The following is a 15,887-nucleotide window of genomic DNA, read 5'->3' as shown; positions in this document are numbered from 1 at the left end:
TCCAATGGTTTCCGTGGATTGGGCCTCTGAGGCCACCCGCTGGGAGTCTCCAGCAGAAAGGGACAACCTTTCTGCAAGTGCCTACCGGGTAGTCTCTGCTTTGTTTAGGAAGGTTACAAAGAACTGAACTCATCAAAACGGATCAAGTCCCCCCACACCCCCACACCCAACTCATCCTGTGTCTTCACCTTCCTCCCGAGCCAGGTGAGAACAGAACATCTGTGCCTTACAGAACAAAACTACAAAAATAAAGAGTCAGCCCTGAGATCTTTCTACCATCCGGGTGTGGCTCGCTCCTGAGTCCCCTTGGAAATGAACTTGTATTTGGTTTACTGACATTTATTTAAATTTCCAGTGAAAAGCTCTATAAAATACAATAAATAATGTGGGGTTGTAAAAGGTAGACATTCTAGCTGCATATGTTACAGACTTTATACTTATGATACAGGCCACCGAGACTGCAATCTTTATAACGTGTGTAATCAGACAGGTAGAGCCTTCACATGCCCAAGGCGAGACAGCTGCTCTGGGTCAGAAGCAAGGCCCCCTCTTCCTCCAGCGTCTCCGCTGCTTCCCTCCCTCCCCCGGGCCTCACACCGCTCCCGGAGTTCGTCCAGCAAGGAACAAATGAGTGCGTACGGGACTTTTAGCTAGTGGAGGGTCTGGGTACTGTGGGCATGCAAGTCTGCTGTCGCTGTTATTACAAATAGAAGTCAAACGCGAGGCCGCACTTCCCCATCTTCTGTTTATACACCAAGTCAAACTTCTCGTTCATAGAGACGGTGAAGATGTCCTTCCAGAGCCCGACTCTTCCTGAAACACAAACGAGAGTAGAACGTGCTGAACTCACTTGCTGTCAGGCCAGATCCCGAACCAAAGGGAGCCTTGGAAAAGGTTCTGGAAGGTTCCAGATCTATTCCTGGACCCCTCTGAACTTGGCCTACAAGGGTAGGACAGGCCACCTGAACTACAGACGAACCACCTGAACTTCCCGTCTCCCTGAGTCTGGCCGTTTGGGTGTCCCTCCCCTGCTGAGGCTCGAGAGCAGGGCCTTGGCCCCTGGCCACTGGCGCATCCCCAGCAGCTGGGCACACGGCCCGGGGGACGGATGGTGTCTGTGCAACGGCTCTACCACTCGGGGCACCATGTGCATTTGGCGTCTCCGGGGTATCACTACTCACTCACGACTCAACAGCTCCACCAAGGTGGCATCTGCTTCTGGAGAATTTGCAAAGAGGAAAAAAACCATCCAAAAAGGCAGAACCTTTTAGGGTGAGTAGGAAGCCTCCTGACAGAGTCAAGAGTAAAGATTTCGAGAAGCAACCTTGGGGAGGAATTTAAAGGGAACAGAAGAGACACAGTGTAAACGAGCTTTTGCAACTAGATGCCAGACGTGTGGCTGGTGGACTCGAGGCCCATGGAAGTAAGTTGGGGGTGATGCCCAGCCGCTCTGTGCCGCTCCAGCTCAGGGAGGCTCGGTCAAAACAGAGACCTTTTCTGGGCAGATGTGCAGGAGCACGGACCCTGTGGACTATCAAGCAGGCACGGGCTAGCTGCTCGCTTATGAACACTTAGGGGAGAAAGAGAGAGCTCAAAATGCCCAAGGCCACCAAACCCACGTTGCTCGGTAACTACAGAACCTTGGGATGGTCTGCTCAGACAAGAGCAGCGCCCAGGAAGATGGCAGGCGTGGGGGTTCCGAACCCCCAGCTCCAGGTGCCATGAGGGCTGTCGCCGGAGCACTGTCCCCAGGCTTTTAAAGAACACCCTTGGGGGACCGAAGCGCTCGTTTTTAATTCCTTCCTGCATCAGCATCTCTGAGATCAGAGCTACGACTGTCTCCAGCCAATATCCGTCATTAGCTCCACTATAACCAGAAGTCCTCGTCCTGGAGGGACTTCAGGAAGGAGAAAATGCAACCCTACAGATGCTGAGCTACTAGACCTGACGGGACAGGATTTTTCTCTCCGGTAATGAGACATTATACATCCATGTCCGGGGCAGGGGGAAAGTGTTCCTGGTACCCTCTACTGATATTTCAGGGACAAAATTAGAAGCTTCTAGACCAACCACACTATAAATATATTTTTCCATGATTATTTTTCTCAGCCGAGGCAGCTGAGAGCTCATCAAAGGAGTCACCCACCTGGTTTAGGGTTTGGAATCAAGACAGTGCAATTTATGCTGTGACATGAATCAAAGTTAAGCAATGCGGCTGGCTACACAGCCCTGCGTTCTCACCAACGCAAGGAGGTCTTCTGAGCAAAGAGGCAATGTGCTAAAAGAAAACAAAATCAAAGAACTGAAATAAAGCAAAACCAAGGTAAACAATGATAAAGCAAACACATCAGAAGGAACATATGGGCACGCAGTATGTTCTCGACACTTCTTTACCACGCAAATGAACCAAAAGGGATATTTTGGAGAAGGTCACATCCAAGGATAACAAAACACAGCAAAAGTGAAACGAAAAAAGAGCAAATAAATTTTAAATAATAAATATTTGTGAAGACGCAGCCAGGAAATATCTGCAGGGTGCTGTGGTTCCAGCCGCCTGCTCTGCCTTCGCAGGAGGGTGCCCTCCACCTGACCTTCAGCACCGCCCCTTTCTAGAGGAAGAGTGGGAGCCGGGGGAGCCCGAAGGCCCGCCCCGAGGCCCTCCCCAGGACGCTGCCATGGGCCGGCACCAGCCTGGATGGAGCCGTGCCTCTGATACGCGCTGCGGACTCTGGCGGCACCTCCGACCTTGTCACCTGAGGAAGGTACCAGCTCGCTCAGCTGGGAACCGAGGGCAGGTGCATAACACCAAGTGCCACAGGCAATTCGTACTTGCCAGGACGGTGGCTCCTGGGGCCACCGCCCCCACCAAGGGGTCAGGGCGCTCTAACACTGAGGTCTCCACCAGCAAGCAGTTTCAAACATCGCAAACCTCGAAGGACAGAGAGCAACCCAGGCAAATGTGCCGAGGGCTCCTGCCTGGACCGCGTCCTCTGCCTCACCTGTTTCATGCCCAGGAGGCAACTGCGGCGCCAGAAGCAAGCGCCAGTCTCCCCGCCGTGGCCCACATGGTGCTGGGGCCCACGGTGCGGATGGAGAGGAGCCTATGGAGCCCCAAAAGGGGGAGACGCCCCTGCTCCTCACGGGGGAGCTTCTTGCAGCCAACTGCAGGCTGCCAGCCTCGGGCTCCCACATTTCACAGCCCGAACCCACCCCGGATATGCTCTGCAGGGCCGTCGGGAAAGGCACCGGCTTGCAGTGTTTGGCACACACAGCCCACATCCCGCAGTCACCCCAAGATCTCCAAGGCCACTCGCACAGTCGCAATGCCATGCCAGCAGGGGCCCCCCATTGCTCGAGAGCTCCAGAGACACGAGGCCCAGGGCAGGGAACAGGGACGTGGGGGGACCACGGACCCTGGCTGGGAGGGCTGGGGGGGTGCAGGGCGCGTACCCCGGCCCACGGGCAGGGCCTCGGCATTGCAGCACTGGTCCACCAGCTGGTGGCAGTGCTCGCTCAGGGCTTCCAGCTGCGCCTTGTCACAGGACACCCCGAGGAATCTGGCCAGCTGCTCCACCATCGTCACCAGGTCCTGGAACACAAGAGCAGAAAGCAGGGAGCCCATCAGGGGCAGTGCCTTTGCTGACCCAAGGCTCTTGGCTGATCACTCACCAGGGGCTCTGCACACACATTCTTACTCGGTCCTCGAGACAAGCCTGATCCTGGCTTTGACTGGAAAAAAATGCAGGTTAAGGAACTGCCCGGGGCACTCCGTTCTCAAGTGGCAGGGCTGGAACTGAAACCCCAGTCCTCTGAGGGATCTGGAGCAGACGTGAGCTCTGCACGTCGCTGTGGCCATTTCAAAACAGCAGCAAGACAGGAAAACTCACTTTAGAGCTGTGCCAGGAGCCACAGCGGCTCTCTCTCCTTCCCCTTTCTTCCATGCCATCAGCCGGAACCAGCCGGCACTTGGGCGAACAAGGACGCTTCTGGGGACCCCAGAGAGGCCCCAGGGCCAGCCCACCTCACCCGGCAGGAGGAGCTGGCTTGTTGTGAGGGTTCAGTGACGGCTGACTCGAGGGACATAAAGCCATCTCTGGGCCCCGACACTCCCCCCTCTGGATAGAGGGAGCATCAGCGAGGGAGGGGCACACACTTGCTCACCACACAGCCCGTGCCCCCACCACCCTTCTCCCTGGGAAATACCAAGGCGCCTAATGTTCTCCATCTGTACATTGTCCAATGTCGTGCCCAGAACCCTGACCTGTCACCAGGCCGTCTCCCAACTCTGGCAATGTCCAGGCCCTGCATCAGGAAGACGCTGGAGGCCATTGCCTCCTTGATGGTTTATAAAGCAATTCACAGAGTAAAGCCTCTGAAAAGTCCTACGATAAAGAAGTCTATTTAATTTCTTTACCGGGTGTTCTGCAAATCTTAAAATAAGAAAAGGTTCTGGGAAAGCTGGATTGAACGTCAGCTCCTCTCTGGATTCCCATGGTAATCACCACTGGGCACCGCGTCCCACTTTCACAGCTGTCCCCCGCTCAGGGGCTCCCACCGGAGAGCGGCACAGGTGCTCAGCTCCAGGGCCTGTGCGCAGAGCTTGGCTGGGATCGGCAGCGCGAGAAACGTCACAATAAAAAGGAACAGGAAGAGCTCCTCTCCCTGCTTTGCCACCTAGTATTTCTAATTAAAAGGCAAAAAGCAGCAACAGAAATTAAAGACAGCGGCACTTGGAGGCGACACCACAGGGGAGGGACCCAGACTGCCAGAGCGGCCAACAGAACCCTCACGGGGACACACACCACTGGTGTCACCTCCAGCCCGGGGAGGGGGGCATACTCGCCAGCACGCACCCAGCTGCCTGCCACCAGCCTGCTTCCCGGTGATGACACAGAGTCACGCGGGCAGGCGGCATCCCAGCCACAGACTGGCTCTGGACAGCAGATGGGACCTCCCCGGCATCCCTGGCCCAGCCCCAGCACTGCCAAGTGGGCACAGTCAAGACTCCTCACCTGTGGCTGGCAAGCACCCCTCACAGGTGACTGCAGGACCTCCGGGGGGACACACCTGGGCAGCCTCGATGTGTCCTGCTCACGTGCACAGCCCATAGCAAATGGGGAGCGGGGGAACCCCTGGGGGGACGCATGAGGCGGCAAGAGCGCAGGTGCCAATTTATTATCCTCCAACCCCAAGATAAGAATGTGCCAGGCCTGGCTGCGCTCCTGCAGACCGATGACGTTCACTGGGGACTGTTTTTTTGAAGTAAAGTGTAAACAAGGTGAACTCCTAAAAATGTGATGTCTACTCACTCAACCTCTACCAAAGGTGTCCAGACCCTTACTGAGGTTTCCAAAAAAAGAATAAACAGTTAGGAATTAGGATCTTGACCACAAGAAAGGCCATTTGGTCCCTCCAGCACTGGGAGCATGTGACACCGAACAGACACATGGCACCATGTTCCTGCTGCAGCGAAATTTCCTATGGACGTGAGAACCAGCCGCCACACGAGGCCCAGAGGAACCACGACACCACGCAGAGCACAAGCCGCCTGACGCCCGCACACACGCCCCAGCATCCGCTCCTGGGAGGTTCCAAAACGAGCCAAGCTAATCGAAACCAACAGAAGTCAGAGGAGGGGCTGCCGCGGGGAAGCGGAGGTGTCCACCCGAGAAAAAACAACGTTCTCCATCTCAGTCTGGACAATCACACAGACACGTACCTGTAAAAAGTCTATTGAGGTGTGGACTGGTGATCTGCACACTTGACCTCAGCATGTGCTACAATGACAGACACCTGCTGAGTGCCCGCGAACAGCCTGGCCTGCCCACGCCTGGCCCTGCTTGAGGATGAGGCCTCCCGGTCCTCTGTGATGAAGGCACGATCTCGCCTCCCAGCTCTCAGGCCCAGACAGGTCCCAGTGTGAGCGGTCCACCCCCAACACCCAGCTCAGCCCCACAGAGAGCAGGGCGCTGGTTCCCCAGAGGCACCCCTCTGCAGCCATCTGAAGGTCGCCGGGGCCTGGGAGCCTCGGGACAATATCGCCCCCACGTCCGGCAGGCAGGCAGGGCTGGTGGCAGGCCCACTCTTCCCATGGCAACCTCCATGGGACACATGGGCATCCCACATGCGTTGTGCAAGGGCAAGCCCTGGCCCCTGAGCCCTCCCCAGGCTACTGCTTACAGCGTACCTGTCCAGGTCTCCAAAGTCACGTGGCCTACCCTGGGTCAGCGTGGGAGGTGGGACTCACAGGGTGGCGGGGCGGGGGTGGGGGCAAACCACTTGTGCCCCTCGTTGAGCTTGTCCTGTGGCCCCTGCTCGTGGCATCCTTGCTGGCTACCCTACAGTCCTCCTCAAACTCCATGAGGCCAAAAGCGAGCTCTCCGTCTCCGTGCAGAGCCCGCGCTTCCTTCCGTTTCCCCGCGGGTCTCTGTGTGACCCAGACCAAATTCCACGCCACGCCCTGCCCAGCTTGCCCAGTGTCACCAAGTGCCCTCCCAATCCCTGTTGCCACCTGCACCGCCTGGACCATGTGGACTGTCCTGCACAAGGAGAGAGCCAGGCCTGGGCCACAGCCTCGGTCAGGGCCCCAGGCTGGTCCACCTGGTGCGGTCCTCCCCGCCCTCCCGCGGCCACCACGCCGTAGGGAGTGGCTGGGCCCCAGCGCACACAGGAGCTGGGACAGCCCAGCCCAGACAAGCCCCTCCCTCCACAGGCCTCTGGCTGCTTAACAAGGAAGGGCTTCCACCTTGAAGGCCGGCCGTCCGACCCACAGATGTTTCCAGAGAACCTGCTACCCGTGAGGCCCTGACTTAAAAGCATAAACCAGCACCAAAACTCCCCGCCCCAGGGGACCTTGTTCTGCCAGGGAAGGCAGCGAGCGAAACACAGGCGCGAACGGGCCGCTATGCGGCGGGATGGAAAACGCCGCGGGGAAAACCGAAGAGACACGTGCTGGGTTGGGAGGGGTCAACTTCAAGTAGGGACCCGGGGAAGTGTCACTGACGGAAACCAAGACCAGGAGAAAGTGAGGGAGTGACCCACGTGGACACGGGAGGGGAAGAACATTCCAGGCGGGGCCACGGCAAACAGAAGCCTGCCCGCCAGGCTGAAGGAACAGCAAGCAGGCCGGCGCGGAGCTAGGTGCGCGGGCACCAGGCCGCCATGTGTGCTCCGAGCTACACCCAGGACAACGTGTGGCCACTGGGCACAGTCTGACTGGCGCGGGTACCATTGGAGCAGACACTGCACGGCACACAGGCCTGAGGGGACACGGGGGGCCACCCATGAGTCCACACCAGCGAGGATCCAGGCCGGAAGTGAGGGTGACCTGGACCCCAAAGATGGGGGACAGGTGGTCAGATAAGGGGCATATCCTGAACAGAGGCCACAGGACAGGGAAGATGGACACAGGGTGCGAGAGAAAGTCAGAAGTCGAGGAGGATTCACGACTTTCACCCGAGTGACCCAGACAGAGCTGGCTGCCACCACCTCACACAGAGGAACTGCAGAGGATCTGAAGGAAAACCTCTAGTTTGGTTCAGACGTGCTCTGGGAGCAAGGTGCAGGCGGCGGTCAGTGGAGAGCGAGTCCGGGGAAGGTCCACGACTGGCCTGGGGTCACCGGGAAAGGGAGCAAGGCTAGGACGGGAAGAGAGCCGAGGCGGGCTGGGCCGCGAGAGGAGAATGGCCAGGGACGCGGGACCAGCCGGCCACCGAGGGCCGGGCGGAGGCGGCAGCGGTCTCCAGTCGCCGGCTGCCAGGCCAGGAGGGAGGGCGGGAACACCGACCACCCACTGAGCAACGGGAGGCCATGGGCAGCCCTGACAGAGCACTGGGGTGCAGGGGCGAGCCCGGCCAGAGCGGGCTCAGGAGTGGGGACAACTCTGACGGGACCCGCAGCCACGTGCGGCCAAGAAGTGAGAGAAGGCAGGGACTTGGGGAAAGCTCGCCTCTCGTCTGCTGTAAGAAAAGGGAAACATCAGAATGTCCCTCCAGAGATGACATAGCAGAGAGGGGAAAAGCCTTCTAGAATTAAGTGAGCCCAACCCAGAGACCACCCCTGGGGCCAGGGCTGGGGCCTGGTACTGGGGGCAGGGCCCTGGCCGGGAGGACTCTGTGCACCCCGGGAACGTCCGAGTCCTCCCGCCCAGAAGCCGGGGGTCTCGGAGAGTCCAGCTGCGCACTCCAGTCACGCCCACCGTGGCGTCTGAGGGGCAGGAGGGCTCCTGCACTAGGAGCCGCGGGGCCAGGGGGCGCCGACCTGCACAGCGGGCCGCCTGCCGCACTCACCCGGTGCATGTCTTCGTACTTGAGGAAAAGCACATTCGAGTCCATGCGGTGCTCCCAGAACTCCTGCACGTGCTCGAACCAGGAGCCGTAGCCTACTGTAGAGGCAAGGGAACAGGTGAGTCATGGCCTTGGGGGAGCAGGTGTGCACAAATAGGGTGGCCTGGCTCCCTGCCTTCCGGAAGGTTCCCCTCTCACTGCCCAGGAGCTGTGGCTCGGGAAGGGAGGAGCAAGCTCTCAGCCCGGGGGTGGTCTCACAGATGAGCCCCCCTGAAGTCCCACGTCCCCTGGCCGCGTGCAAGTCTCTCCTGCCAACAGCTCGCAGCCCCCTTCCCTACGCACCTCCTGCACACCCTGAAGCCCCGACCATTGGGCAAAGGCCTCTGCTCATCCGGGGGACGGAAGCTGCTTGGCTCCCATGAGTTTCTGTCTGACACACGGTCGCCGGGAAGAGCGTGAGCCCGGGGGGAACAGAGATGGGGGGGCCTGCTAGCAGGAGGGATGACGTGCAGGAGCCGCTAAGTCCCGAGCACAAGGCCCTGCCAGGCAGGAGGCCCACAGGAACAAGCAGGGCCTGGTGGAAGCAAGACAGAGCAGAGGGGGAGAGAAGCAGCGAGCTCCATCCTGACGCACGAGCCTCGCGTCCCACACCACACCCCTGCACCTCCCACACTCCTCGGGGCTTTGGTTGGGGTAAGGGTCACGTGGGTGGGTGGGGGACGCGCCACGCAGTGTAGCCAGACTGCTTCAAGACGTTCTTTATCGAGGCTACAGGTTCTCACCCCCCTCCTCAGGCTAAGTCTCCCGAGGGAGCTTCCGCACTAGACACAGGAAGGCCTCAGCCACGCGGGGCCTGTCCCACCCAGCACCAGCAAGCAGCCGCTGGGTACTGGGTGCCAGCCTGGAGTGGTGGCCGCACTGCCTGCAGCCTCGCTCACCAGGGCTCCCACCCGTCTCACAAACCTGGGACCGTGGATCCCACTTCGTGGCCTGGGGCTCAAAGAGCTCCTGGCCTGGCGGGAATCAGCAAGGAGACGGGCAGCGAGCGAGGCTGTGGACTGATCAGCGCTGGGAGGGAGGCACCGCGGACAGAGGGGAGCCCTGTCCCATGTGGGCACAAACCCTGAAGGGTGCACAATGGTTGCAAATGGACTCAGAAGGGTAAGGGACACGAGGCCATCAGGGTGGCTCGGGGCACAGCGACTAGGTCAGAGGGAAGGAGGGAGCACAGCAGAATGGCAGAGGACAAAGCCTCTGGGTGACGCAGCCTCTCCAGGACTGCCCCAGCTACGGAACCCGGGCAGGCTGCTTCCCCTTCTGGGGCTTCATCCTCCTGGAACATCCTTCTGGACAACAGAACCTGTGCCTCCCGGCACGGCCGGGTGCAGGGACAGCGCGAGTGCAGCCTGCAGAGGGAAGTGAGTCTCTGTTCCTCTCCCTCTCCATTCCCACGCTGGGTCCTGCTCACTGCTGAGGGGCACGGAGGCCGAGGAGTGGCAGGGGACTGTTACCACCCCTGCCAGAGCCACACCTCAAGGAGAGAACGTAGCCTCGGCCCCCAAGCTGCTGAGAACCTTGCAGACAGACTTACAGGCCAACAGAGGTGGGGAAAACCTAAGACCCAGTTCCAGCAAGGCCAGCTCCTGCAGTCTGCCATCTCGCCAGCAGGTGGCAGCACAGCAACCGCCTGACCCATGGCCCAAAGGGTTTCTGAGGGATGGGGACTGGGCTAGGGGTCGCTAATGGCTGGCCTTAAGGACCCGATCACAACAGAAAGGCCCCTTTCAGACCAACCAGACCCCAACCCACATTTTATGAGGAACGAAACAGGGGCTCTGGCAGGGTGGGGGGAAAGGCAGAGATAACAGAACAAAAAGAACACAGGTTCAGCCAAGAGGCCTAGTTTGGGGATTTGCGGGGTAAATCCTGGCCGGCAGGTGCCTTGGTCCCCTCACTGTAGAGGTCTAGTGGCTGGGGTCCCTCTGGCACCCCTTCCTCGGCTAGCCCAGCACCTCACACTCCATACACCCTAGGCGGGCCTTGAAACAGCCAGGCCGGGCTTCCCACTGGAGAGAAGACAGGCAGAGTCCGGAGAAGGAATGAGGACCGACTCACCAACAGGCTCATAATCACGGAGGCCCCAAGAGGAGAACCTGCCTCCCGCGTCAGTGCCCAGGATGGCACGCAGTCTAGGTGACCTGAGCCCTGAGACAGAGCTGGAGTCCAACAGCCATGAACACAGAAGCTAAGAAAATCCCTGTTGTTCCAAGGGGCTGCGCGAGCAAACTTGCACAACAGGCAAGCAATGCCCCAGGGGAGGACTTGGGGGCTGAGCAGGAGGGGTGACGTGGGGACAGTGAGGGTGGAGGAGAGTGGTCACTACACACGACAACACAGGTGGGGGGCCCAGGGAGGTATGGGGACAGTGGTCACTCCCATGGGGTCAATGATCACAAGGACAGCAATGGCCTGTGTCTCTGAGCCCTGACCAGCCAGCAGAGAGAGGGCCACAGACCTTGCTGGTGGAGACACTGCTCTTCCCACTCAGGATGTGTCACCCTGGGAAGGAACCCCACCAGGGCACCCCTAGCCTCCGGCCACCAGGGTCCCTCTGCTGTGGGAGGTCAGTGTGCTTATCCAAACAGATTATCCGGGACAAGAGCAGCTCACTCAGCCCCCTCTCCAGGAGCGACCCTGTCTACACAGCAAGTCTCCCACACTCCTGTCACTGGGACGTGAAGCCCCAGGCACGCCTGCCCCAAGTGCACGGGTCACAACACCCACGGGCAGGCCTGCGTCAGCGGCTCCTCCACGCTCGCTCTGTCAGTAAACAGGGCCAGCCACTGCCCCTTCCATGCTCAGATGGAGGAGAGAATGCGAGCCTCCGAGGGCCCGCGGCTGCGAGCGCCAGGAGGAGAGAACGTGGGGGCTAAGTACACGTGTCCCAAGGCTTGGGCGGGATCACAGCAAGTGCCTGTGGCCTTGACCTTCAAGAAGTGGGCTGTGACCTTCAAAACAGGAAGAGACCTGTATTAGGATAACTCTGACATCCCCCGGCCCGAGCAGGAGACTCAACGTAAGACCAACACCAGGTGGCAGTTTGACTAGATGGACGCTAACTCCTTAATGGGGCGCAGGCCCCGAGCTGGTCGCTCTTCTCCAGAGGCAGAACACGCTGGGACTTAAGAACGTGGTTTTGAAAACCACATCAGTGGCTGACTCCGAACACCCAGCAGACCAGAAAGGGCCTGAGCCAGGTGGCAGGGAGGCTGGGCAGAGGGTCTTCTGCAGGCTCCAGGGCAGTCTCCACCCCTGGACGCTCCCTCTGGTGCCGCTGAAGCAGATCCCGAGGGGCTCGGGCACGGAGGGCCCTGGGAGTGTGGCACCTTCCGTGCGGTGTGGGAGGCAGCTCAGGTCCGGCTGCCGGGCGCTCATCCAGGGCAGGGCGTTCCCGGCTCGCTCCAAGCACCTCACCCCACTCCTGCCACACAGGCTCGCTGCAGAGCCTCGGACTGGGTCACACAAGTGGACGGCAGGGCCGAGCGCTAAGACTCGAGTTGGGACATAAACCATCTGGGCCAGAAGTCGCTCCCCGCACGGACTCAGCCCACCTCCAGCCCTGCAAGTGATCCCTCACCCAACTGCCGCTGGGGGTCCCAGAAGGTGCCAGAGAAGCCACGGATGGCAATAAGGGAGCCACCTCGGCAGGTCCCTGATCCAGTCTGCTCCTGTCCCGGAGAGGGGAGATCGGGGGGGGGTCCCCAGCAAGCCAGGCCCCCCCCCGCCTTCTCTCCTGGGAATGAGCTCTGGCAGAGCACCCCTGCCCATCACACAGCCCGGGGCTGGGGGCCAAGTCTCGGGCCAACCCTCGAGCACAGCTCAGGGCCCCTGGGGCTCTCCCACGAGGCCACAGCCCCCACTCAGGTCTCTGTCACCAACGGGAGAACTCTCCCTGCCTCCCTTTCTACTGTTCAGAATCCAGGTGGGAAGAGGAATGCTTCAACCAGGGACCTTCTCAGAAGCCCAGCGATGCGGTGCGAGCAAAGGGCTCCTGAGCTGGACGCCGGCTCTGCGACCCCCCACCCCGCTACGACCCCTGCCAAGCTTCCAGGCACCCCTGAGCCCCGCTTCTCCACCTGTCAGCGGGACAGCGGGCCCCAGCCGCGTGTTTACTGGGGGACCTGGGGAGACCTGGGGGGACCTGGGGGAAACTGGGGGCGACGTGGGCAAAGCGTGAGCACACGCACAGGGAGCGAGCTGGCCCCGCCCACCACCGCGCAGGCTGAGACGCTGAGACACTTACACTTGTCGTTCATGAATCTCCGGCAGAACTCCTGGAAAGTGCCCCGGTAGCTCATGGTCCGCAGGGAGCGGTGGAACTGGTAATAGGACACCACCAAGTCCTTGGGGTTCCGCGCCATGTATATGACCTGTAGTGGGAGGGACGGGCAGCTCAGTCGCTGCTCCTCTGACCCCCTGTAAACCGACAGCCCAGTCCAGCCCCAAGGTTGGCCCCAAGGCTGGCCCCAGGTGTGCGCGGCCTCCACGCCAGAGGCGCGTTCTCCTCCGGCTAACAGCATCGGGTGGGATGACGCCAGAGCATCTGATTACACGACGGGCCGGACCCTGGTGATGAGAATCGAGGCCTCATCAACAGAACACGCTGAGCAAACAAGAAAGATCAGAGATGGTGAGCAGCAGCGGGTCCTGGGCCCGACGCAGGAGCAGAGGCTGGACCCGGGCTGGTCAAGCCCAAGTTCGACTGTAAGGAAAAACCCTTATCAGAAACACGGACAAAAGGCTGGGGGTATAAGCTCAAGATGGCCTCTGCGGTGCTCGGCACGGCGGGCCTCTAGGAACCCTGGCGGCAGCCCCGAGCGCAGCAGACCAGCTCTGCCTGCTGGGAGCTCTGCCCGGATGGGGGCGCAGGTTACCTTGGACTCGCCGTTGTGGAGATCGGAGGGCAGGAAGCGGTAGGGGAGGTGGCTTTTGATGAGACGGGGAGACGTCAGCTCCTGCGGATGGTCAGAGGGAGAGGTGTTCAGACGACACACAGCCGCTCATTCACCAGCCTTTCTAACGGTCAGGACCTGCACTCCACCGGGAAATTTCTCACCCGAGATCTGGCCACCCTCCAGACTGGACAGGACGTGTCCCTGTCCTTGGCACCCACAGCGTGAGCTGACCGATCACGGTCCCGGGGGTCTGCTCCAACTGAGGGTCTGCCCAGGCCGTGAAGGGCAGCCGAGTAGACGGGAGGCCGAGGCGCATGGGGGCACCTGCTGACTCAGTCCCACTGGCCCCAGGCCTTCCTGCTGCTCCTGGAACGTGCAGGTCCACACTGTCCATGTCCCAGCCCGCCCGCGTGGCTCCTGTTTCACAACCTTTCTCAGCGGGTCCCCAGAGAGGACGGCCGCCCTGGGTGCTGTCCCCACACAGTGCTGATCACCATTTAACCACGGCTCCTTGCTCCTCCCCTGCCAGTCTCCCTCCCTGGAATGCAGTGTTGTCGGTTTTGTCCTCGGCTACACCCCAGGGCCAAGAGCAGTGCCCCGTGGTGGGCGCCCAGCACAGCTCTCCCAATGGGCTCCATGACTGAGTTGGCAAGGGCTGGACCCACGCGGCTCCACACCAGCGAGCAAACAGCTGGGTGCCGCTCCGCAGCCACCGGAGGCCGGAGTGCAGGCAGGGACTGGGGTACACGGGCCCCTGGACTTTGAGAGCAACGACATGGGGGGTGGGGCGCTCTCGGAGCTGTCCTTCAGAGTGCTCATCCGGGGGGGGGACGGACAGGAGGTCCGTGCAGGAAAGGAGGCCTGGGCTAAGAGGTGACAGGGATGGGAAGGGACAAAGAATCTCAGCAGTACCCAGCACAAGGAGGGACAGCAGTCCAGGAGAATGACCGTTTCGTTCCTGACACTGACCACCATAGCATCGCATCCTCCTCCACCCACTGACGGGGGGGGGGGGGGGTGAGCCACAGCAGGGGGTCCCCTTTCTACTGCAAAGTCACCCATGTCACCCACTGTTTTCATTTCAGGGTCACTGGCATGGGCTCCAGCTGATCGGTCTCTCACCTGGCTGTCTAGGGGACCGGCAGCTCTCTGCTCTCCTTCTACCATGGGCCTCCCGAACCCCAGGAGCAACTGTCACTCCAGGTCCCCAGGGAATCCTAGGGGCTGGGTGCCACTGGCCCAGAGAAGTACCTTGATGATGTCCAGGCCCGGCTGCGGGTACTCCAGGACTGGGAGCTGCTCGTCAATGTTCATCAGGCCAATCTCATCAGGGTCAGCCCCCTGGCTCACCAAGTAGACCACCTCCTGCAGCAGGCTCGTGCCTGGAGGGAGAGAAGCCGGGGCGGGGGGGGCAGCACTCAGAGGAAGTGCGCTGGCCAGCCCCACTCTCCAGGCAGCACCTGCTGCCCCAGATTTGGGCCTGAAGACCCACAGCCCAACCCGTACCCGGCCAGCCACTAAGTGCAGAACCGCAAAGAGCAGGACACCCCAGGGACACGCAGGACACCAAAGAGCATAACCTCCGGCACCTCGTCTGGTCCCCGTGTGTGGACCCCGTGCCGCTCAGGCTATCAGCTCCATGTCACTACCGGCGAGCCCAGGGCGATCCCACCACCACCCCCCAACCTCTCAGCAGAAACAGACTCCGCAGGCCGGGGCCTCCTCCTCCAGACTTCGGTCCTTGTACTCAGGGGATGCGTCTGTCGCTCGCTCTCATCTCCCACCCTGCAAATGCTGGCTGCCCCCAACACCGCCTCAGACCCCTGCCCTCCTGGCTGTTTGTGCTCCCTAGAGGGCCTCACACCGTCCCCCCAACAAAGCCAGCTCCGCACTCCCCCGACCATCCGCGCACCCCGGAACGCGCGCTGCCCACCGCCTCACAGGGACCGGACCTGCCCCACCACAAACGGCCAGCCTGCCCGTGCCCTGCTCAGACCCACACTCAGCAACCCCCAGATCTGCCATCAGGGGGAGCAAAGAGCTGTCCCTTCCATCCCAGGCAGCGCCACAAGATCCCCCACAGCGCTCTGCTTTGGCCTGGCCCACCCACCTGTGTGGTCTCCTTGAAGCAGCAGATTGGCCATTCCATCGCGGACGTTAGATAGCATCCCTCGTCCACGAAGACCCCACAGGGACCTCATGTCTCCTCAGAGAAGACACCTTCCCTACGGCCTGCAGGCCTGTCCGCAGCTCTCTGTGTCCCTACCCGGCACCCCTGACGCCCTGCTCTCCGACCACCGAGCTCCTACTGGCCTCCCTGCTGGTCTGAGTGCACCCAGCTCACTCCCCCGTATGACCTGCCGGCGCCTACCTGGGCCCCTTCCTCCCTCCAGCAGGCCCTACAGGTGTGAGGACGCCCTGCCGGCCACATCTGACACTCGCACGCTCCCCGCCGCCCCACACCGCGCATTCCTTCCGCGGCTCCCACCCTCCTGCTGGAAAGACATGGGCCTGGTTTTTTGCTCTACGTGGACAGCCAGCACATGGCCGTGCCCAACCCGTTTTCTGAACCACAAGCAAACCTTGGCTGCTGAGTAATCAGAAAACAGTTGATTGAGGAAGACTTCCTGGAGGAGGCAGCTTTGGA

The 15,887-nt window shown here is 60.8% G+C and overlaps 1 protein-coding gene across 1 annotated transcript in view; it reads right to left on the bottom strand.

Annotated features, from left to right (window-relative positions):
- Positions 1 to 323: 323 nt before the first annotated feature.
- SULT4A1 (sulfotransferase family 4A member 1) overlaps positions 324 to 15,887 on the bottom strand; it is a 30,041-nt gene continuing 14,477 nt past the window's right edge. Inside the window, exons 2-7 of the mRNA XM_082739475.1 lie at positions 14,492 to 14,622; positions 13,220 to 13,300; positions 12,589 to 12,715; positions 8,289 to 8,383; positions 3,451 to 3,589; positions 324 to 813 (exon numbers count right to left, since the gene is read on the bottom strand). Of these exons, the coding sequence (XP_082595601.1) occupies positions 701 to 813; positions 3,451 to 3,589; positions 8,289 to 8,383; positions 12,589 to 12,715; positions 13,220 to 13,300; positions 14,492 to 14,622 (686 nt within the window). The 3' untranslated portion in view covers positions 324 to 700. The remainder of the gene's footprint in view (positions 814 to 3,450; positions 3,590 to 8,288; positions 8,384 to 12,588; positions 12,716 to 13,219; positions 13,301 to 14,491; positions 14,623 to 15,887) is intronic.

The sequence above is a fragment of the Mustela nivalis genome (assembly GCF_964662115.1).
Source record: "Mustela nivalis genome assembly, chromosome: 7".
Lineage (NCBI taxonomy): Eukaryota > Metazoa > Chordata > Mammalia > Carnivora > Mustelidae > Mustela > Mustela nivalis.
This window is presented reverse-complemented; position numbering and strand designations above follow the sequence as displayed.